Raw genomic sequence first — 23,029 nt, 5'->3', positions numbered from 1 at the left:
TCAGTGGCTAACAGACATTCTACCTTCACTGTCAGAGGCAGTGTGCCTCTGATTACCAGTTTCTGGGTAATGCAGATGGGCAGAGTGCTGTTGCTCTCTCAAGTTCCACACAGGTATGTGATTGGCCCGTGAGAACAGGATGCTGGACTAGATGGGTCCTGGGTCCAGCAGGCTCTTCTGATTTTCCTAGGATTCCTAATGACCTTTCAGGATACTCCTTTCCTTTCCTTCCCCCTCCAGATTTCCATTTACATCAACAACAGGCAGTGCTTTTTTCAGCAGGAACTCTGCAGAACTCAGTTCTGGCACCTCTTTTTCTAGAAAAAAAAAAGCACTGACAACTGGCACTCTCCATGTGCCATCTTAGATGGGGGGTTGCATGTGTGTGTAGGGGCACCCCCTTTGTTATGGATAGTGCCATTTTCATTACATAAGGATCAGTACACAGAGAATGAATTCACTATTTGTGTGTGAGAGAGAATGAGAGTGAGAGATTATAATATATGATAAAGCAGTACCACCTACTGGACAGCTGCAGCTTTGCAAAGCATAAAAACATGGAACTAAATATATATAAAAAAATGGAACTAAGTACCTCGTCTAGCATCCACCTTGTCAAGCGCCTGTTCCATCAAACATCCGCGGCAAACCCAGAAGTACTGGCATGGGTTACTGCCGGGTTCGCCGCATACACAGAAGCACAAACCGCTCCATGCACAGCACTTTGTCCATTGTCCTGGGCTCCGGAACGGATCCCGGTCGCAAGACGAGGTACTACTGTAATCCTTTAAGTTTCTTCAGGGGAGGGAAGAATTGAAGTTTGCAGCCATTCACACCACAACCTAGTGTAGTGGTATTGTTTGGTGGTCTGTAACTGTCATGGTTATGTCTTGTTTGGATATTGCTTCCACCTCCAGAAAGCTATTATTTGGGGACCACTAGTATGGAGGTCAAACATTGTGCCCCCTCATCATGTAATGTATTAAGATTAAGATTTCTCAAGAACTCTTTTTAAAAGCAGATGTCAATAGCCACATCCTTCCTCTTGGGCAATATGGTATTTTCTTTCAGGAAAAAAAACTTTGTATGTCTACAGAGCATAACTCATTCACAAAGTCATTCTTACTACTACATGGTTGTTAGCTCTGTTAAAAAGGGAAGAGGCCAGTGTGTAAAAATTAGGCAGGAGCGGAAGCCAAACCCAGGAGGCTGCCTGCATTTGAAACATCTACACTGAGCTAGCAGGAGGTTCATCACTTGGTCATCACTAAATATTCAGGTGTGTGGCATTTTAATGTTAACATGACCACGCCAGGCTTGCTGTACATATTTTGAGTAACCCTGCAGCAAGTAGGGCAATAATATTGTGTGACATGCTCATCACTTGAAAATCCAGTCATGCGAATTCACACAAGGCGTGGTTTTTATAAACCGGGTCAGCTTGTAGAACAGTGGGTAGGAAATGTTTCCTCATGAGCACACTCCCCTACAGCCAGTCATGTAAACTGAAAAGAGGAGTTTGTTTTAGGTAGCTCCACTGACTTCTCTGAAAGAGGGAGATGGTGGCTTAGGAGCCACAGCAGTTACCATGACTGACTGCATTTCACATTGCAAGCAGCACCCCTTTGTTTGAGCACAGGGGCTCCAGTGCATGCCCTGACATTTCTAGGCATGACTGCATATGCTGGAGCCAGCCTGCAGAAATTACCCCCGTTTCACCATGGAGAGCTGAGCGTGCAGTGGTGGTGCTGCCACTAAGAGGAACTGAGAGTTGTCCTGAAGTTTATTTTCTTTGTCCATTGTGCAGGCTCTTTTTCAAAGGGCATTGCTGAAGGAGAAGTGGACCCTTCCTTTGGGCCTCTGGAAGCAATACGGCTAACCATCCAGACTGACTCTCCTGTATGGATCATCTTGAGCGAGGTAATATGTTTTCCTGGGAAAAACTCCTTTGTAAGGGTGGTGATTACAGCAGCTCCCACTTAACCTTTCCGCCAACTGATCTGTCTAGCCGGGACAGGGAAAGAAAGTTCTTGAAAGATACAGTGCCCGTTGAGGGCCATTGCCTGCAATGCCCCAGACAGTTCTATCTGGGGCACAGTGGGGAATTTTAAAATTGCAGCTTGTAATTGCCAGGAGCTGAGCACAGATGCCAGTTGGCAATGCAACCTGCCGGGGATTCTCTGGGTCTTTCCCCAGGCATGCATTTGGTAAGTAACCACAGTAATTGACCACAGGCCTCCATAGAGACAGACTTAGCTTCCTGACAACCACCTTCACAGGAGCAGTCCCCCACCCAGCACAACTCAAGAGACCTACCTCCCAAAGCCAGAAAGGAGAATGTATGTTGCTTAGAAGATAAAACACACTTTGGTGCTCAGATGAACAGGAGTGGTTTGCTTATTTGGTTGTTGCATCGGGCTTGTGAGGTGATGCAAACGGATTTGATGAAGTAGAAGCTTGGTAATCAGATCCTCTAGACCAGGCTTCCTCAACCTCAGCCCTCCAGATGTTTTGAGACTACAATTCCCACCATCCCTGACCACTGGTCCTGTTAGCTAGGGATGATGGGAGTTGTAGTCCCAAAACATCTGGAGGGCCGAGTTTGCCTATGCCTGCTCTAGACAGCAGTTGCACCTGCCTGCAACTGTGATTTTATGTGTTAACTGTGAAATCCCCCCCCCTATTTCCAACAGAGATCTCATGCTGTGATTTGCTTCAGGTACAGTTGTCCAGAAGAGACAGAACTCTTTTCTCTTGCACTTGGCATTAATTAATAGGGCAATATTCTAGAGGAGAAAAAACAGATTTGCCAAGCTGTGACCTTTTTCTGTTGTTTTGCTAATCCATGTACTTTCAGATATTCCTGAAGAAAGCTGACTGAACTTCAAGACACAGGGATAATGCACAACATGGCTGTCAGCTCTTCTCCTCTTCTTCCTCTTGTCTATGAAACTGCAGACACAGCAGATTAGGAGCAGCCTAGTAAAAGGTGCCTGCTGAAGGGCACCTGCTGCTCCCAGAACAGGAAGAAAATGTTGGTGAAACTTGGCAGGGCCTTAAGGGATGCTGGACCACGTTTACTGGGAGAAGAGAAGCATTTTTTTATGCACAGGTGCTGGACTGAATTTAAAAAATGAAGCACTAGTGCCGGCCTATCTTGGATCCAGCTGCTGCAGCTGCAAAAAGAGGACCTTGGAGACTAACTTTCTGTGTAAAAGATTTGTTCTCCCCCCTTCCTTTGAGCAAGGACCACACACACTATTCCCATGCCTCTTCCTCTCTTCCCACCCCTCCCCCACCCCTGGCCCCTTGGGTGTTGATTCCTGAATGTATCACTAAAGGGTGCATTTAGAAATACGGGTTTAAGGACTATGAAGGCTAACTGCGAGGGCAGCTCAACTGTCAAGTGAAGCACTGGCGCAGTTTGGGAGGAAAGCAGACTGCACCTCCGGCCCCATGTGTGTAAGTAAAAGCAGTTGCTCCAGACTAAAGCTGAGGATTAAATACGAGGGGTAACTGGTCTGAGGTGGGAGGGAAGGGAAGGGATGTATGGAGGGGACAGAATGGCAGGGAAATGAAAAACCACACTGTGCCTGCCAGGGTTGTACATGTGCCCTTCATACAATAAGAGTTCCTGTCGAAGTCTCCAGTGTCTTCATGCCTTGAGAATGAGTGCTAAAGTCCATCCTTTTAAATCCATATCTGTTATTTACTGGTTGGTGTGAATTTTGGAGAAAAATAAACCATGTAGGCCAGTCCTCAAATGGTAGGGATTAGAGTAATTTAAAAAGAAAAAAACCAATGTCTCTAGCTATACACTGGAATGCGTTATACTACTTTAATGTGCTGTATTTTTTATTATTGGATACATTTGATTTTTAAGTATATCTATATAAAATATATATATTAAAATGTGCACTGTAAAATTTTATTTTACTGGCTCTTTCATTAATTAGGAAAGTCAGAAAGGCAAAGTGTGATTTTATAGGGCTATTAAAAGTATGACATGTTTTCTGCACAGACATAGCTAAGACAGATTTTGCAATGGGGAAGATTTCTATTTAAACCAAAACCTACAGACACTTCCTCTACCTATTTAACACACTAGCCCTTAACATCATCAAACTGCATGTTCTCCTCCTTTATCACAGGTATTCTTCATGTGATGTGATGATCCATTAGTGAACTCACAATGGTAGTAGGTTCCCTTTGACGGATAGCACTATGCACAAACGCAAGCAAAAGGTTGCAAAATAGTTGTGACCAAATCAAAGACCACCTTCCCACAGGCACCGAAGCTCACCACTGAGGCATAAATAAAAACTGTTGTGGTTTCCAAGAGGGGGGACTAACTGGAGCACAAAGTACAGCCATTTTGCATGGAGGAAGGTCCTACTTTGCCTGAGATATTGGAGAGTTGCAGCCACACCGAATACATAACTGAGTTAAATGTACCTATTGTATAAGGCAGCCACACGTAAGCAAAGGTAAAGGTTGATAGAACACCTCAAAGGGGGGGGGCGGAAGAGACGCTCCAAAACAATCTGAAATTCAACAACATCGGAAAGACCACAGGTTAGCCCTCACTCTTACCAGAGATACTGAGTTCTTGCTTTGGACAGGAATTCAGTATTGAGTTCACAGCTTGGTTATGATAGATACTGTTTAGAAACCATCATGTTGGAGCAGAGTTTCTGAGAAGCAAACCGGGCTGGCATCTCAGAGCTCACTGATGACTCCCAAAACTTGCCGGCACATATAAATGTTACTCTAAATCTCTTGCTCACTCCTACCAGTTGAAGTTGACCCAATGTCACTTTTAATGTAAAAGCTGTTGCAACCACAACACAGCTAAGAAAATGTACTGTCACAAACTTGCTTTTTTTAAAAAAAAGAAAGAAAGATGTACAATCATTTTAATTTAAAGAAATGAAATGAAATGAATGTTGGAATGAAAGTTGAAACCTATGGTGTCATAAGCAGGATAATTTACCAGCAGAAGGGCACTAGACGCTGACTCAGAAGCTCACTTCAGGAATAAAAAATGTGGGTGTGCCAATAGACAAGGAGCCCTGTGACAGACAGGCCGATAAGAATGCAAAGAACTCCAGCACTGAGGTACAAGGGTGTGAGTCTGTGGAGAGGAACAAGAACACAAGATGCTAGTTACTATTAGGATCGGGTAGTCAGTTGTGATACTTATTACAAGCTTCTCTTGCGTAATGATTTCCATAGTAATATGACAAATGGATATTAATATGCAATTAGTTTGAAAGTATAGAAAAGTTTTAGCTCATGTGTTCTATTTGTTAAATCTGGTTTTAAATCTTTTTCATATTTATTTGGACCATTCTGATGACAGACAACAAACAGAATTTCAACAAATAGAAAGTTTTCCATATAACCCAGGATCCTGTTGGAACTGGGAACCAAGCGGGACCAGTATGGGATGTAACCATACAGTTACTTACAGGACTTATGAAGCTCCTATCCTGTGACTCCCTTCCTGTTCTCTCTCCTAAGAAAGTCATCAGTCAAGTCCAAGCCCCGCCCCCTATAATGATTGCAGGGCAATTATCTCCTGCCATGGGACATCCTTAAGCTGGGCTGCCAGTACTAGACCACATGCAATGATACACCTGTGGAACAGCAGGATTGTGGGGGTTTTCAAAGAGGTTTTTGTAAAAAGGAGATCAAGAATGTGAGCTACCTGTGGTTGCTAGAGCATTTTCTTTTACCTAGCTCTCAGTAAAGTGGCCAGTCTGTTTGTGGGGTGTAGTTGGAGCTCACAGGTTTAAATGCACCTCTGCATCAAGAAACAACAACACATGCCTACACATAGAAATCTAGATGCCAGGAAAACGGTAATGCCCCTGATACTTAGTTTTCTGTAAGTAAGGAATGTTTTTGGTATGGAAGAGCACTCAGTTCTGTATGCCTGCCCCCCTTCAGTAGCCTGAAGGGATACAAGGTTAGGCTGCCATCAAGACTGCAGATGCCAGCTAATATCCGGAGGTGGCAGAGAGGCACTTGCCTATTTGAGAGACTGGCACACTGAAAAACACAGAGCATTGTGCTTAAAACAACTCACCTTCCTTGAGCACATCGTGCATATCCACTAAAGTACTGATAGCGAGCAATCAGATAAAGAACCCCACAGCATGCAGCCAAAACTATAGGAAGAGACAATCAAAGTAGTTATTATGGAAAGTCTCTGGAAGATTGACCCTACTTTCAAACAAAAAACCCATCAAAAGCTTACACTTACAGTTCCCGCTCTTAAGCACTATGCTACTGCAACTTACAAGATACATCCAAGCATCCAAAGTTATGCAGAAGTCCACATCCATCAGTTATTTGGACGAGGGAACCAAAGCAAAGCAGGAGGCCTTTAGTCTGAGGTCACAACAGCCTCTGCATTAGCCTTACCTTAATAGTGAAAACAACTATTTACCACACCATCACTACTTGAAAGCATTTTGTGCTATTGTGCCACAATAAATTTGTCAGTGTTTAAGTTGCCACAGGACTCTTGTTTTTGCTGTGACTTAAGCATTAAAATAAGCTTCCGAAGTCTTCCAAATGAATCAGCACCAACGTGGACGGTCATAGCACCTCCCAGCTAGAGGTCAGAGGAGAAGGATTCTACTTAGCCCTCCCCCTGACAGCATAGTGACTTTTCTGAAACTTTAAACATTTTTCCCCTAGGCTACCACAACCAAAGGGAATTTGGGGAGAAAGGACTTGCTACATGGATTGGGCCATTATGTCACATGCTACACAAAAAAGAAGTGGCTCAAATGAGCATTTGTTTTCACCCTAACTTTCACAAACTTGCAAGCAAAACTGAGGGTAAAAACATGTTAGAGTGGCTTCACACATTACATGTGGCAGACACAACTGCTGTACATTCACCACTGCTTCCTGCAGCAAGCAAGTCAAGTACAGACAGGATACTGACATCTTAAATCCCCTGTGTGCCTGTATCTCTGATTGGGCCATGACTTACAGGTTATATTAGCCACACTTTGCAGTGAAAGACACCTGCAGCAATCATGTTTACCATGAATGTGTGTGCAAGCGACAGAGTGTGCATGTGTGTGTGTGTGTGTGTGTGAGAGAGAGAGAGAGAGAGAGAGAGAGAGCACATGTGTCTGCACATGAGAGACATAGAGCATCTGTGTGCAGCCAACATCATCCCAGTGGAATGAGGCCCTGAGTGGCCACCCATCACATCATGTGATCTTCAGAAGCAAAATAAGTTGCCCACTTCTAACCTGAAGCATGAAGCCACCTCATTTAAAGAGCAGAAGACTTGAACCCTTTGCTCAAAATATGCAATAATGTTAGCATAGGGTGAAATCCAACAGAACACTTCAGTGTCTTGTTCCACCAGCACGATTTCTACTTGCCCAAGAGAAAGTTCTCCCTCTCTCCTACTCCCACACAGACAGGGAAGAGGGGTGGGGGGAAGTCCCATTGCACAAGCAGAACACTTGGACTGACATGACACGGCAGCTGAGTGCCACCCTTTATGTAGCAACAAACATCATTTTGCAGCTGTGTAAGTAGCGCAGCGGCAGCAGCTTAGCTGACAAAAACGTTTTAGGCTTTTCACATTAAGAGTTTTATGAAGTAAGGTTTGCTTTTTACCTTGATGGGAAAAGACTCCAGCCACCCATAAGAGTGAAAGAAATATTGGGAAGTATTCAGTGCAGTTTGCTCTAAACAAAACAAAGAAGAAAATTAATTAATTTGTAGTTTGGGGATAGGGAGATGACACACAACGATCACAGAGACTTAGACCCTGGATAATATCCCACCTAACCAGCTTATTGAATGACTGGATTTATCATGAAGCACCCCACACACAATATCCTTATCTCCAACCTGCAACACTATGGTCTAGTTCACACTGCAGAGAATGGACCCGTGTCTGGGCTGTACCACTTTGTAAGACATTTTACATGACTGAATGTCCCTGCAAACAAAACTCTTCCCTGAGATGAGGATGTCAGAGAGAAGGCTGGAATAGAACCTTTCTCCCCTGACCTCTAGCTAGAAGGTGAAAGTCGGTACCAATTCATTTGGAATATCTAAAACAGGCACCCCCAAACTGCGGCCCTCCAGATGTTCTGGCCTACAACTCCCATGATCCCTAGCTAACAGGACCAGTGGTCAGGGAAGATGGGAATTGTAGTCCAAAACATCTGGAGGGCCGAAGTTTGGGGATGCCTGATCTAAAAGACTTATCTTAATGCTTCCTTGACATTTCATGAGGCAAATGCAAGGTTCTGACATGCTCAATCACTGCAATGAACATGACAAGGGAGAAGAATCCACGTACTATCTGATTGTGGCCATACTACTCTGGTACTTGGTGGGTGAGGAACGGCAGCAAGGTACTCCTGTTGAATGCAGAGAATCTAAGATTTTCGTTAAAAAGGAACAAAGAAGTTGTTTCTATTGCTGAGAGATACTGAAAATACAGGGGAAATTTTGTGCTATGTAATTCACTATGCTTATATACTGCCAAAAATGTGCCTTGTGTTACGTTTAAGGGAAAAAAACATCAATGGGCTCACATTCAAAAATTCAACAAATGGGAGACAAGCGAAGAAATGGGTGGGGGGTAGCAAAGGAGACAGATAACAAGGGACACATAGTCAACTATATACAGTCATACCTCGGTTTACGTACGCTTCGGTTTGAGTACTTTCAGTTTAAGTACTCCACGGACCCGTCTGGAACGGATTAATCCACTTTCCATTACTTTCAATGGGAAAGCTCACTTCAGGTTAAGTACAGACTTCCGGAACCAATTGTGTACTTAAACCGAGGTACCACTGTACAGTGATGCACATACTTAGGCTTAGATGCAGTTTGGTCAAAGGAGGTTGTGCCAAAGCATTCATGGAAAAGAAGAGGTGAAATTTGAAGGAACAGCTGGCACCCTACAAGTGTTCTACAAGGTAGTTTGAAGCACACACAGGGCAGCAAGGGGGAAAGGGTAGAGTCATTTGAGAGAAGAGCTTCAGAGGTAAGAAGAGTGGAGGTTGTGAACGGGGAACTTCAGAGCAGCCAAGAAAAAGCATAGGTCCCAATGCCTTTTGGGGGGGGGGGAAGAGAGAGACTCTACTTCCTTCATTCCCAGAAGTGTGTACTGATGCATCCTCTCTGCTCTGTAACCAGTTACTGATCCAAAAGAGGAACTTGCTTATTGTTCTGTGAAGTCTTATGTATGCTGTGTTGACTGGATTACTTCTGCCTGCATGCTTGCCACTCTCAAGGAACTCTGAAAGGTTAGCGTGATGGGATGAAATAAAAGAGGCGGGGGCAAGGACTGCTTGGAGGCTTTCAAGAGAAAGGATGAAGAGGTCACGCTGGATGTAAGAGCAGACAGGAAGCCAAGAGGGAAGAGATCTAAGCAGTGGTATCACGGAACTGCAACATTAACAGAGGTGGATATATTTGCCATTGGAGAGCTGAATAAAGAATAAGGGAACTGAGGTGGAGAAGAACACAAGGTTTATTTAATTGTTTTAAATCTCATACTGTGGCTCAATGGAGCCCATGGGACAAGGCACTGCAGAAATATGAAACAGTCTCAACAAAATATATATAAAACAGAACATATAATAAAATGAAATGGCTATTAAAATCCATTAGAAACCATTCAAAACAGCAGGACAAAAAAACCCAAAATCTGATTAGCCACCATCTCCAACCAGTGCTCTTAAGGTACATTACAGAGCAGGAATCTCAGCATATAGGTGCCACCACACACTAGGCCCTGCACGCCCTGCCCCTTATTTCAGTCAGCCAGATCTTGGATAAGGTTGGCATGTGGGAATGGGCACTTGTTTCCCCAATGTATTCTAGAGTTTAGCTCATTTCATGTTTGAAATTGCCCAGAAAAAGATAGGGCGCCAAAGAATTTATATTGGCCCAGGTAGTATCTGCTTCCTCTGCACTGTATCCATCAGAGAGACATACTTTGAACTTACTGAAGTTTCTATTCAGTCTTCAGAAAGACAGGCTGATGTAAAGTTATGTTACAGTAGTCCAATCTGGTGATTGCCAATACACGCATCAATCATTAAAAATCTGAATAGGATACAGCTGGACACAGTAGAGCCCATTTAATTTTAAATGACACACGTGTGTCTGTTTATGAACAGATGTGGGTGGACTGATGCTTATTTTTAGAATGGTAAAGTCTGCAGGCGGCTACATTCAGCTGAGAGGCAAATTACATATTGTACTGCAGCTGTGTACAATAAAGGCCCATGGTCCTCTTTGCTCTCATAAAACTCCCACTGGAGAGAAAAATTGCATTGGAGAAGTGAAAGCTACTTTGCTTTTCCTCTGAAAATTGCGGGTAGCAGGTTTTGCCCACAACTGTGTTCCAGGTACATGTTTACTTCACAAAAATGGGTCTGGAACCCAGAGGGAGGGTTTAGAGGGAAATGGAAACATTCAATAAGGGAAGCCGTCCATTTCTCCCTGTCCTTTCTTCAAAGCAAATTGTCCCCTCCTACCTTGAACTTTGAAGATACAGGGCTGTCCGTGTGAAGTACAGACTGCTCTTAAGTAGTTATCATTTCAGTATAAAAACAGCAGCATCTTCTCTGATAGAACTTACCCCCCCCCATATATTTTGTGACTTTCCATGGGAACACATGGGTTTATGACCATCACTGTTAGTCTATGGCAAGCTTTACTACCTTTAAAATGAATGTGTTAATTGGAACCCACAACAAGGTATTCACATTTCTGCAGAATTTAAAAGCTCTACTCCTGCAGTTGGAGCATCTCCTAAATGAAAAGCCGAGAGGTGGGAGTGAGGAGAAGAGAGAGAGAAAATGCATAATAATAATAATCCCTTTTTTCAATACAGTGGTACTTCAGGTTACAAATGCTTCGGGTTACAAATGCTTCAGGTTACAGACTCCACTAACCCGGAAGTAGTACCTCGGGTTAAGAACTTATTTCAGGATGAGAACAGAAATTGCGTGGCGGCGGCAGCGGGAGGCCCCATTAGCTAAAGTGGTGCTTCAGGTTAAGAACAGTTTCAGATTAAGAACGGACCTCTGGAACGAATTAAGTTCTTAACCAGAGGTACCACTGTACATTGAATGCAGGCTGTCACGATGTCTTTGCGAAATTCTAAAAGCAATTTTAGCATCTTCTTTGAAAATGTCAGTTAGAAACCAGAGTAGGTGGTCAAATGAGTTGTGCAAAGGTGAGTGGGTAGGAATCCTCTGCTAAACAATCCTCTGCCTCCCAGTCACAGAATTCAGAATTCCCTGCCATCAGAATTCAGCTGCATGCTGGCCAAAATGCTACCCAAGGAACAAAATAATAAGGGCCACAAAATCACTTCAATGCCAAACATTCACTGAACTGCAGAATACTCAAGACTATTTGTTCCACAAATGTTGCAATATATGGAAGGTTTGGTGTTTAAACTCAGTGATCTTGTAGCCACATCACACAGACATGAAGCCAGTGAGTATAATACACGGTTGTCACACAACTACGGCAAGAAGTAGTATATGAAGAGTCTGAAGAGCAAAGTGTATGTGGTTGCACCTCATCGGTGCCAACAAGCATGTCAGTGTCTCTTAAACTGGTCAAAGGTTTCATCAAAATGTCTTTGCCTGTTCTCACATTGGCCAACCGCATGCCTGTGGAAAACCCCCAAACAATACAACAGCATCTCCTGTTGCTGCAACTCACTTCTAAGAATTTTTTGAACACAATGTTTGGAGATGATGCTTTGCCAGTCTATGCAGCCCGCTGGAGAGACTGAAACGGGGATGGAGGAAGTATGTGGTTGGTTAACACCCTGATCACATAAAACATGTGTACACAGAATTACAGCTGCTGGTGCCAATAGAAGTTGGTTCTAAGTATAGTTTAGGAACTAAGTATACGACTGTATCGGTAACCAATGTCACCACGTGACTGGAAGTATGCCGTTGCCAGACATGCCTACTTGGAGTAATCTAGATTCACATCTCCAGGGGTGGGAAGCTGGGATAAAATTAAATTATAGAGAGGGGTGGCATGGAAGGGAAAGAGGAAGCAGGTGAACTTACTGAGCTCTAAAGATCCTTTCAAATTCTGGTGGACCTGAAGTCACAGGAGGAGAGACTTTGCACTTCCGCCGAACGTAGATCACCTGCATGGCAAAATAGGCTGGATGGGAAGTAAAACAAGGAGGAAAGAGAAGCCAGTTATTTCACCCAATGAAGCACAATGGGTTCTCTATTGTTTTTAAAATTATGTTTATTACACTCAACAACAACCAATAGCAGCTAGTTGCACGATGGATGATAAGCAGCATGCCCATAGTTTGCTCATCTGCACTGGCAAGCACCATTCATGTTTCACTTGCAAGAGTAATAAACAAAAGTCTCATTCATTACAGAATCATCCATTTGCAAACTACGGTAACCTTTAGTCTCTTCATCCTGGTCTCGCCTTCCTCTCAACAGCAATAAAGGTGCCTGCAAAATTCTAAAACTGTGCAGCCAAAAACCCACAATTCTCAGCAAGAGGCTTAAACTGTGCAATCTGAGCAGATTTATGTTGTTGATTAGTGTCCATACTTCATTTTGGGTGCATAGTTCTGCTTTGGGTTGCTTTAGAACACTTGATATCAAGGGAATAAGGGTAAAGGCGCTAAAACAGAAATGGGTATAGATCCCGCATGAAAACCCATAACTCAGAGGAAGAGCCATTATAGTCTGTGGCAGCAAACAAACAAGAGGGACAGACACCTTGTGGCTCCTAAAAATGATTCCTATCTTTAATGTACTTGTATATCACTTTTTATCAAAAGTGATGGCAAAGCGGGGTTGCATTAAAAAATAAAGTATAATTACAATTCACAATTAAGATAGCAGTAAAATATCAACAACCTCATTATCAATAGTAAAACCACAAAATCAGAACTATAAAACAAAAACAGACTCAAGGCTCAAAAACAGGCTAACCAGTGCCACCAAAAACTAGGAAAAGAAACAAGTAAAATTTCCACTGAACAGGGAGGTCCAACAGACAGGTGGCCAGGCATGCCTCCAGAAGGAGAGTCTCCAGAACTGGGGCACCACTACCAAACTGGAGCCATGTGGCTTTCCTCCCCCAACTCCATACACATCTTAACTGGAATGATGCTCTTTTAATAACCTCTCCATCTTATGTTCCAACTGCTCACCCTTGGCTGAGAGACACAAATGTTATTATGGCATGAGCTTTCATGAAATAGGAGTCCACTTCTTCAGATGCATGCAGTTGTAAAAGGGGGACACTGTTGGAGTTCAATGGCAGTGAAATGCAAAAAGATAGCCTGCCAACTGAAGATTATGCTTCATGTACCTGACAAAGTGGATTCTAGGCTAGAAAAAGGTTATCCCAGGGATTGGGAACTTGTGGCCCTCCAGATGTTGCTGAACTACAACTCCCATCATTCCAGACCACTAGCCATGCCAAGTGAAGATGATGGGAGCTGGAGTCCAAGAACATCTTGGGCTACAGCTTCTCCATCCGGAGTTTGTGCCACAATTAATCTGTTAAGACTTCAAGGGGCCACAAAACTGTTGTTTTTGTCCCTAATACCCAAACCATTTTCACATTTTTAAACATTTAATTGAAACATCCTGTACATTTTCTTTCCAAACAGTGAAAGCTACAAAAATGACAACATTTAAATTAACGTTTTGATTCCACTACACCTACCCTAATCAAGAGGTGAAAACTTGAGATATAAACTTGATTATTAAGAAAAATGGTTGACTGTATAACATCTCCCTCTCCCTTTTCATCTTCATAAATGGAATTAGCACCGTCATCAGATCAGTTCTTGAATGATAGTCTCTAGCAGGCTTCCTCAAGCTCGGCCCTCCAGATATTTTGAGAGTACAATTCCCATCATCCCTGACCACTAGTCCTGCTAGCTAGGGATCATGGGAGTTGTGGGCCAAAAACATCTGGAGGGCTGAGGTTGAGGAAGCCTGGTCTCTAGTAAGGAGTGAAATTATAATTCAGCAGCCCCTCAAGGCCATTAAATTAAGCAAGGAATCAAGCCAATGAGGCCATCGCTTCTTAGAAACACAACCACACACATTTGCTCCTAGCTGCCCTTAGCCTAGCATTGTGGCTTATCCTAACACAAGAAGGCCAATAAAATCAAGACTTGAGTCCTGCACTGTGAAGTGACAGCCAGCCATGCTCTTTCCCAAGATACCCATTCCATCTCCTGCCCACCCCCCACACCCGCATTTTCCATTTCTCTACCAACTTATACACAGAATTGTATGGTCTCTGGGATTGCTCAGTCCACATTGCACTGTCAAGTGACAACCATGGAGGGCAGTCAAAACATAATGACTGGAGAACTAGGTGGCTAAAGGGCTGAATGTATTTAATAGTGAAAACTTTAACAGCAATTGCTATATACCCTGGTACTTCGCTTTTAGAAAAAGAGATGCCAGAGCTCAACCCTGCCCAGGAAAAGGATACACACACACACACACACACACCACTCTGAACTGGAAGGTCTTCTTTTTTTATTTGTACATTTAATTTGGCATGTGTATGGCCTGCACCAGAACCTCTAAGCAGCGTACGAAAACACAGAGAATCATTATTATATCTCAAAAACAACCACCAAACCCCTCTGTTAAACAAAACTATTCATAAAAGAAAATTCCTCATAACACAAGAAAAAGTAGTGAACCCAGCAAACAAAAACCATCAGTTAAAAGAGGTTAACTTTTAAGTTAACTTTTAAGACAAAACACATCCTGAAATTACTGAAAAATTTGGAGGGGGGGGGAAACGCATTTCCCTGCTCTCAAAAAGACTTCACAAAAAGGACAGTCAGCCAGGTCTCCCAGGAGGGAGCATTTCATAGATATGGGAAGAGAAAGCCTTCATCCCTAACATATGGAGACCATGAAGGATGTTCCCTCTGCACCTGATCAAAGGTGAAGTCCAGGCACTATAAACATGGTCTTTAGCTCTCTGACTTAAAGATGCCAACATCAAGGTGACAAGGAGAAAGCAATACAGGTAAGAATTCAGCCCAGGTAGCAATGGTGGTTTGAAGAGAGCCTGGCAGAGGTTGCCAACGCCCAGGGAAAACTAACTTCCGCCCTTGTTATGATTTTGCTCCATTTTCATCTCAGCAAAGATCTAACCGCAGAATCATGCATCGCGTAAAGAAAAATATTAAAGGTTTGCTCACTTATTAAAAACATGTTGTGGGAGAACTGAGTGAAAACTTGGTTTGTTTCTTAGCAAGTTGCTTCCTGTTGCACCCTGCTTTACTTTCTGAGAGGCATTTCTCGACATCACAACTGCCCCTTATCCCCCAATGATTTCGCTCCATTCTCCATCTCAGTGCAGACTGCTTTCTTTTAAGTGCTTAGGAACTGTGCCCTTGCAGCATAACACCTTGACAGCGGGGCGGGCATTGAATCTATTTCTCCTAGATTATATTAATTTTATGTCCTTTTTTTTTTTACTCCAGCACTCTGCCTCTCTTACGTTGCCTTGTTCAGATTCAGTCTTCCTCTCCAAAACATCTCTTGGTAATGCTTAGCTCATTTTTCTGGCCACTTTCATCTCTTCCATTATCATCTCCTCAGGCTTTTAGTGTGACTTTTATTCATGCTCCAGCGTTTTTATCTTACTGCATGCTCTAGACATTCTTTACAAATTACTTCTTCACTTTGTGCCTACTCTCACTCTGTTTTCTCTACTATGTCTTTCAACTCCCCTTTCCCAATTTGACTCCTCGATCTCTCAGCTCTCTTATTTCTCCACATACCTTGCATCTCTCATTCATATCGCTGCATGCCGCCCTAATCTCTAAGCGGTGTGAAATTCCAGGGGTTAAAGGTGCTTACCTTTGTGTTTCCTTTGAAATGAGGGACTCGGGAGACTGTGGTGTCCTTATGATAAAAGGCTTATTTACACATACTGTATATACAACCTGAGCCTACGATGGAGGGGTTCACAGCATTATCACCCCAAGAGGATCTTGCTTCCCTCAAAGCCACAGCCTTGGATTCCAACAGAAATCAGGCATGGCTATGTCTCCCAGATGCCCAACCTGCAACCTGCCAGCATCTAGCTTCTAGCTCACATAATTCAACTCTCAACTCTGGCCTTTGTCTTTCTAACTCTGACTTCCTTTGTCACCTTAATGGCCCATGCTTAGAGGACCATTACTTTACCAGGAAACTAGCCTAGCTGTTTCAGGAATTGAATAAACCAATATTTACTGTATTAGTTGTGAGTGCCTTTAAGGAATACCTACTTAAGTTGCTGCACAAAGCACTCTATAAGACCGGCATTCCTCATTTTTCTCTGCCTCCACGCCCACTGACTTATTCCAGAAAAGAAAGGGACAGATTTATTAATTGACTAAGGATTTGTCAGGTTTTAACGGGAAAGCCAAAATGATAGAGAATATGACTCATATTAGCCTGGGTACTGCCTTTCCAAGGTAAAGATAAGATCGCACTGGCTTCCTGCACAAACGCTTAATTATTTTTGTTTCGGTGGAGAGGGAGCATAATTTCCTCTATTTCTGAAAAGTTCCTTAAGATGCCAAAACAGTCACAGCCATGCATAAATTGGACGGATCAGCAAATGCGGAGGAACCCCAAAGTTTGCAGAAGTACCACAAAAGAAAAAAAATATTGAAGGAAGAAACCCAGGAGCAGCCCAGTGAGGTACTGACTTGACTGTTTGGGGAGGGGGGGAAATGGAAAACCAGGGGAGCAGGGGAATGGAGTAGCACGGGGGAGACATGCCTGACAGACTGGAACAAGGAATGGCAGCGCCTCCACATGGCCAAATTTCTGTTAGTCAGGGCTGGCCAGGGGCGGAGGAAGCTGCTCGGGCGGAGCGTCCAGGGGTGGAGTCTGCCTGCCTCCTCCCACTCAGCTGCCCTACAGCTGGGGGGAGGCAGCGGGCAGAGTGTTTGGGCAGCGCAGAGTCTGCACGCGCCCAAGCCACTGCAGCTCTCCCAGGAGAGACACATGGCTCAGGTGCATGGTGAGTACCACCCGGCATTTGGTCACCCCCCTCGTGGTTACACCTGGGGCGGCCCACACCCACCACACCCCCTTCCTCCTCCCTTGGGGCTGGCCCACCCATGAGGCAAGGTGAGGCAACTACCTCAGGTGGCAGGATCCACAGGGGCAACTGATCCCTATGTAGATCTTTATTCCACCCTTGTTGCTGATGTACATACTCAGTCACCCCTTCTTTCCTAGCTGGGAGGTGGGGCACCACTTTGTGGTTCGCCTCAGGTGCCAAAATGTCTTGGGTCAGCCCTGGTTACAAGTCCCACTTGCTACAATTAAGATCAGTCTGAAATGACACATTCTGTTGATTAGCCGTCAGGTTTCCACCAAGTTGATTATTTTCTCGAACTCTTATTGTTAATACTAAAACCTGGTTCCTAAAAATATACTAGGAACCCTGAAATGAAAAATAACAAAAAACAGGCAGTTTACTTACATGAACTGCGTAATATGGGGCCCATCAGCTCCTGTGAGATCGCAGTCTCCTCTTTGGGGGGGGGGACCCTACAACCTACAGTTTTACTTTTGTTGTAAGGGGAATCATAAACTCATGAAAGTTTGTAAGTGAAGCATCCACTCCTGCTCTGCATGTTATCCCCTCATATGAAGTCCCCACTTGTATGAACAGGTGTTTTTTTTTAAGGGTAAGACAGTTCCCAGCATATCACTAGAACAGACTTTCAGATATTATAAATCAGCACACAATAAACACACCACTCTAGCTGACATATTTAATTGGTCAAGCTGTCAATTTAGGAACTAAAAACAAATCTCACTGTCAGTTTATACCACAACTAAAGGGTTGGGTTTTTTGTTTTTGTTTTTTGGAACAGGCTGCTATCTATCAAGTCCGCATTAAAGTCTCTTTATATTGTTGCCAGATTTCAACAGTCTTGATCATTATTCTTTCCCCTGCTCATTATGCAAAAACAAGCTATGCAAAGTTGATTTGAGTGCCTTTTATGTATTAATCTGCCGTTGCATATGAAATTGTTAGGATGCAATAGGGATACTTTACATTCCATGTACCTCACTTTATGCAGTATTTTGCTCTACTCAAAATACTCAGTATTTTGCTCTACTTGTTACTACTCAAGGTTTCCCATGAGAGAAGCCTAAATTCCCTAGCAAATTATCTCTTTTATTTAGTTCAGTTAATCTTGACCCTTCTTACAATTTTGTTTCTTTAGGCAATTGTTGGCATTCTAATGAACAAACGTTTTTAAAAGTTCTTTACACCATTATCAACATTGCAAGTATGGCTTTACAATCCAGTTTCCATTCCCTGCTACTCTAAAATAGAAGGCAAGAGTTGCAAGTCAATTATATTTTTACACTTTAAAGTTCATCTTTTTCTCCCAACATCAATGGTGCATACCGTATTTCCTATTTAACTTGGGAGATCTTATTTGGCTCATACTGCCTGAAAAGAGGTATTAAACCTGTCTCTAATAGTAGTGGCATATTCCTTACCTTGTTCCAAGACTCCCAGGACAGTAACAGTGGCCAGCAAGGCTATCTGATGCAGCATGCTGGATCTTGAAACTGTGAGACAAAAGTGAGACAGCTACAAAGCTACACAGACTTTGAAGCTATGACTTCTCTGCTCCTTAATATATGCCCACAGTAGCCGTCAATATAATCAGACAGCACAACCCTCCATTTCCTCTTCCAAAGGGCTGGTTAGTTAACTCACTGCTTGCTGGATGGTTATGACTTGATCCCGTCAACAGTGGTACTGTTGAGACAGCCTGAGCTTCATTTACCTATTCAATAGCAGGGGTGGCCAACTTCCAAGAGACTGTGATCTATTCATAGTTAAAAACTGGCAGTGATCTACCCCCTTTTGGGGGGTTCAGGTCGAGGTGGCTGAGCTTTTTTTTTAGGAAGCAAAGCCATCCATGTTTTGGGGGGTTCAGGCCAAGGTTGAGTGGTTTTTTAGGAAGGAAAGCCCTGTTTTGGGGGCTTCAGGGCAAAGATGTAGAGCTTTTTTAGGGGAGCCAAAGTTGCTGAGCTTTTTGGGGGGAGCCAGTGATCTACCACAGACATCCAGTGATCAACTGGTAGATCACAATCTACCAGTTGGACATGCCTGAATTGTTAAGATGTGGCACTTCACAATGGCTGAATACCTAGCCTTTTACAATAAGCACTATATGCACCACTTCAGCCATGGTATGATAGGAATTAGTGATCTTTTCTTTTCTTTTCTTAAATGTCATTCAGTTTTGAGGCCAAAGATTTCTTTTTGAACATTTACTTGCTCACTAGTGAAATACTGAACCAATGTGACAGCAGATGAGCACTTCAATGACCAACCTTTGTTTTCTTGCTAGCTAACGCAATGAAAATTAGAAACCGTGTGCTTTTGGACCAAAGCAAAAACACAGCATATACACATTTGATTAAACAGATATAGTCACACTGCTTCCTTCCTATGAATGACTTGTGAACAGGTGAGAATGAGTGATATCTTGTGAACACAGGTGCATTTACACACACAGTTTAATCCAATTTGGCCTCTGGACAGTCATCTCAGATTGACTCACATCCCAAAGTTGGTTAGGTCTTCCTTTTCTAATTATACTGGCTGTGCCTGTTAAAAGAATAATGTGTTTAATATATTTAGGTATGCAGGGTTTTTCTTAAGAAGTCAATACAACATACCGTATTTCCTGGTCTAGGCCATTGTGGGTCTGTTTCTTTTCCCTTCCTGATCCCTTTGTCTGAAAGGCAGCATTGGCTGCTGGGCCCATTTCACGTCTTATGGGGCCTTGGGCAGGACCTTCTGGTGGCAATGACAGGCAGAAGCAACAGTGCCCCAACTACTGCTCTGAGCACTATTAGCTAGTCACCATCATAAATGCCCCACAACTTAGAGCAGGATGAGAATCCTGTGGCCCTCCAAATGTTCTTGGACTCCAACTTCTATTTGCCCTAGCCAGCACCCCTGCTCTGCCCACCAGTGAACTACTGGGCTCCTTTCAAGGTGTTAGCATCAGTGTATCAAGTCCTAAATGACTTGGAACCAGAGCGCTTAAAAAAGCCCCTCCATCAATATCAACTATCTTGGGACCTACAATCAACAGGGGAAGCCCTGTTGGTGCTGCCTGCTTTGTGGAGAAGACAACAGTGGATCAGCAGGTTTGCTCGCTGCCACTTTGGGCCATCTTCCTTATCATTGCTCTGCTCCTCCTGCATCCTAATTTGGGCGGTGGCAGAAGCAGCAGGAGTGGATCTCCAGGCTAGACAGGAGGAGGGGAGGCGGTGAGCAGTGGTTCCAACCAGCCAGATTGGGGATATGGCCTTCTACTGGACATGGGGTACTTCAATTAGCGCCTCATTGGCTAGAGGCTCAATGCACTTATTCAGCTTCCTGTTGACAATTTCACCAAAAAGGTACTTGTGCTCCTTTGAACTTTGCTGTCCTGGACTGTTTACATGGATCTTGTTTTATGAGTTATTGTGAATTATCCAGAAATGGGCATCTTTCCTGTCTGTTTATTTGGGAAACATAGGGTTAACTTGTGAAGCCTGATCTGCCCTGAGTAAAGGCAGTAGAATTGTCCTGCAGATGTCAAATATGGTACATCTCTTGCTTAAGGGAGGAAAAATCTGAAAGCTGTAAGCTTTCTGGAACCTATAACCCAAGATCAGTATAAGAAACAGCTTTGTAAGCCTGGGAGAAAGGTAAACAAAGTGCTGCTACTCAAGAGTAAGATTCTTCTTACCCTTTTTCTTGCAGAATAGGTGGCCATCACATGCTCTTTCTCTCATTTTATTTCCAGAGGACCATCTCCCCACACCTAGTTGCCAGAGATGTCATGTAATTGTGGGTCCAAATGATCAGCAATCAATGCCTTCCACAGCCTTGGTATGTCTGTTTTGTAGTTGCAGCCATTCTCCTGTTATGACCTTCCTCAACCACTCCTCGAATGTCACCCAGGGCTGTACAGTGGTACCTCAGGTTACAAATACCTCGGGTTACAAACACTTCAGGTTACAGACTCCGCTAACCCGGAAGTAGTACCTTGGGTTAAGAACTTTACCTCAGGATGAGAACAGAAATCGTGTGGCGGCGGCGCAGCAGCAGCAGGAGGCCCCATTAGGTAAAGTGGTACCTCAGTTTAAGAACGGTTTCAGGTTAAGAACAGACCTCCGGAACGAATTACCTAGGCTCATAACCAGAGGCACCACTGTACCTTGTGAAGCATGTTGTTTCCACCATGTAGGGTGATTGGGCTGTCAGGTTTACTTCCTAGTAATTCTTCTGTTTATTTAAAATGTTTATAAACCAGGCATCCCCAAACTTCGGCCCTCCAGATGTTTTGGACTACAATTCCCATCATCCCTGACCGCTGGTCCTGTTAGCTAGGGATCATGGGAGTTGTAGGCCAAAACATCTGGAGGGCCGCAGGTTGGGGATGCCTGTTATGAACCATCATTCCTCCAAAGGAATTCAGGGCAATGTACATCAAACAAAAAATTGTAATACTAAAAAGGAATAGCAGCAACTCATTAAAACACCAATTCAAATATTCCTGCTGAGGCTTAAATGTCCCACCATCAATCTACGAAACTATGGAAAAATAGAAATAGAAAGTTTACATCTTTAGACCAACAATAATGGCATACATTTGTAGGAGAATCATTCCAAAGATTGAGTCCTACCAAGGAGGCCTTTCTATATACAACCACCCTCCCCAAAATCCAAGTGGGAACTACAAGAAGAACTGCTCCACGGACATTGACCTATCAGTACAGCAGCATACATGGTTAAATGAATCCAACTTGCTGCTTCTGCTCCCCCAAAATAAACATTCCTATCTGGATTCTGAGCTCCAAGAGCTCCACATTGGCACAAATGCCTTGACCTCCAAAATAAAACTTGTGCAACTCTTGCCATTCTCTGCACTACTCCAGACCCCCATCAGTCCTTCCAAGTAACTCACTTTCTATATCTGCTCCAGCAGCCAAGATTTTCCCCTCACTCACTTCCACCAGCTGTCTCAGGCCACACATCAACAGTCATAAGCAAGCTGTTCACAATGCATTTTTCAGGTATTATGAATGCCTTGATAGATTATCACAGTAAGAAAATACTGCACACAGATTGGCAAAATGAGTGCCAAGCACAAGTCAAGCCCTGTGGAACGCCCTCCCATCGGAGGTCAAGGAGATAAACAACTACCTGACATTTAGAAAACACCTAAAGGCAGCCCTGTTTAGGGAAGTTTTTAATCTGTGATATTTTAATGTATTTTGCTATTTGTTGGAAGCCGCCCAGAGTGGTGGTGGAAACCCAGCCAGATGGGCGGGGTATAAATAATAATAATAATAATAATAATAATAATAATAATAATAATAATAAATAATAATAATAATAATAATAATAGTAAAACAAAATCCAGGGAATGCAAATCACAATTCTTATTCGAAAAGGCCTTTTCAAGAGTGGTCTTTGTTTGTGTGCTCTCATGCATGTGCGGAGGAAGGAAATGTAAAAACAAATCATCAGATGGTATTGATGATGCAGGGATAGATTTTCAAATAGCAAATCTGCAGTAAAAGAAAAAACAAAAACCTGTATTGAAGATTATACTTGAATACAAATCTTCCTTTTTTGAAATGTCTGATGTACTTTCTTAAAGCACTTCTTGAAGCTTATAGCAATGTCAAAACTTTAGATATCTCATAGAAATAGGAGGCAATGTCAAAATCAGAGTAAACCCATTGATTTAAACAAGTCTGCTCTAAGTATGACTAATACTGGATGTTACCCACTGTGTAGTTTAACTGGAGGCAAGTGAAGAACACAACTTATTTGAAAGTTATTTTCATATTAAAATCCTCCTGCTCCATTTTTCCCCACTAAAGGAGCTGATAAAAAATGGAATTTGCAGGTGTATTCAAATTACATT

The 23,029-nt window shown here is 43.1% G+C and overlaps 2 protein-coding genes across 3 annotated transcripts in view; one reads left to right on the top strand and one right to left on the bottom strand.

The window, feature by feature from the left end:
• Positions 1-3,931, top strand: part of MGAT4B (alpha-1,3-mannosyl-glycoprotein 4-beta-N-acetylglucosaminyltransferase B) — an 80,566-nt gene extending 76,635 nt beyond the window's left edge. For both annotated transcript variants that reach the window (XM_035105635.3, XM_088661999.1), the window contains exons 14-15: positions 1,808-1,920; positions 2,858-3,931. In XM_035105635.3, the coding sequence (XP_034961526.1) occupies positions 1,808-1,920; positions 2,858-2,881 (137 nt within the window). In that variant the 3' untranslated portion in view covers positions 2,882-3,931. The remainder of the gene's footprint in view (positions 1-1,807; positions 1,921-2,857) is intronic.
• An 871-nt stretch (positions 3,932-4,802) lies between these two features.
• On the bottom strand, positions 4,803-18,765 carry LTC4S (leukotriene C4 synthase). Its single transcript, XM_035105636.3, has 5 exons — positions 18,582-18,765; positions 12,105-12,204; positions 7,654-7,724; positions 6,092-6,173; positions 4,803-5,134 (listed from the first exon to the last, which is right to left on the bottom strand). Exons 1-5 carry the CDS (start codon positions 18,637-18,639, stop codon positions 5,032-5,034), a joined length of 414 nt encoding a protein of 137 aa, XP_034961527.1. The 5' UTR covers positions 18,640-18,765; the 3' UTR covers positions 4,803-5,031.
• Between the last annotated feature and the right edge of the window lie 4,264 nt (positions 18,766-23,029).

The sequence above is a fragment of the Zootoca vivipara genome, chromosome 2 (genome assembly GCF_965207765.1).
Source record: "Zootoca vivipara chromosome 2, rZooViv2.hap1.1, whole genome shotgun sequence".
NCBI lineage: Eukaryota > Metazoa > Chordata > Lepidosauria > Squamata > Lacertidae > Zootoca > Zootoca vivipara.
Note: the sequence above shows the minus strand (reverse complement) of the source record. Positions and strands in the feature narration are given on the sequence as shown.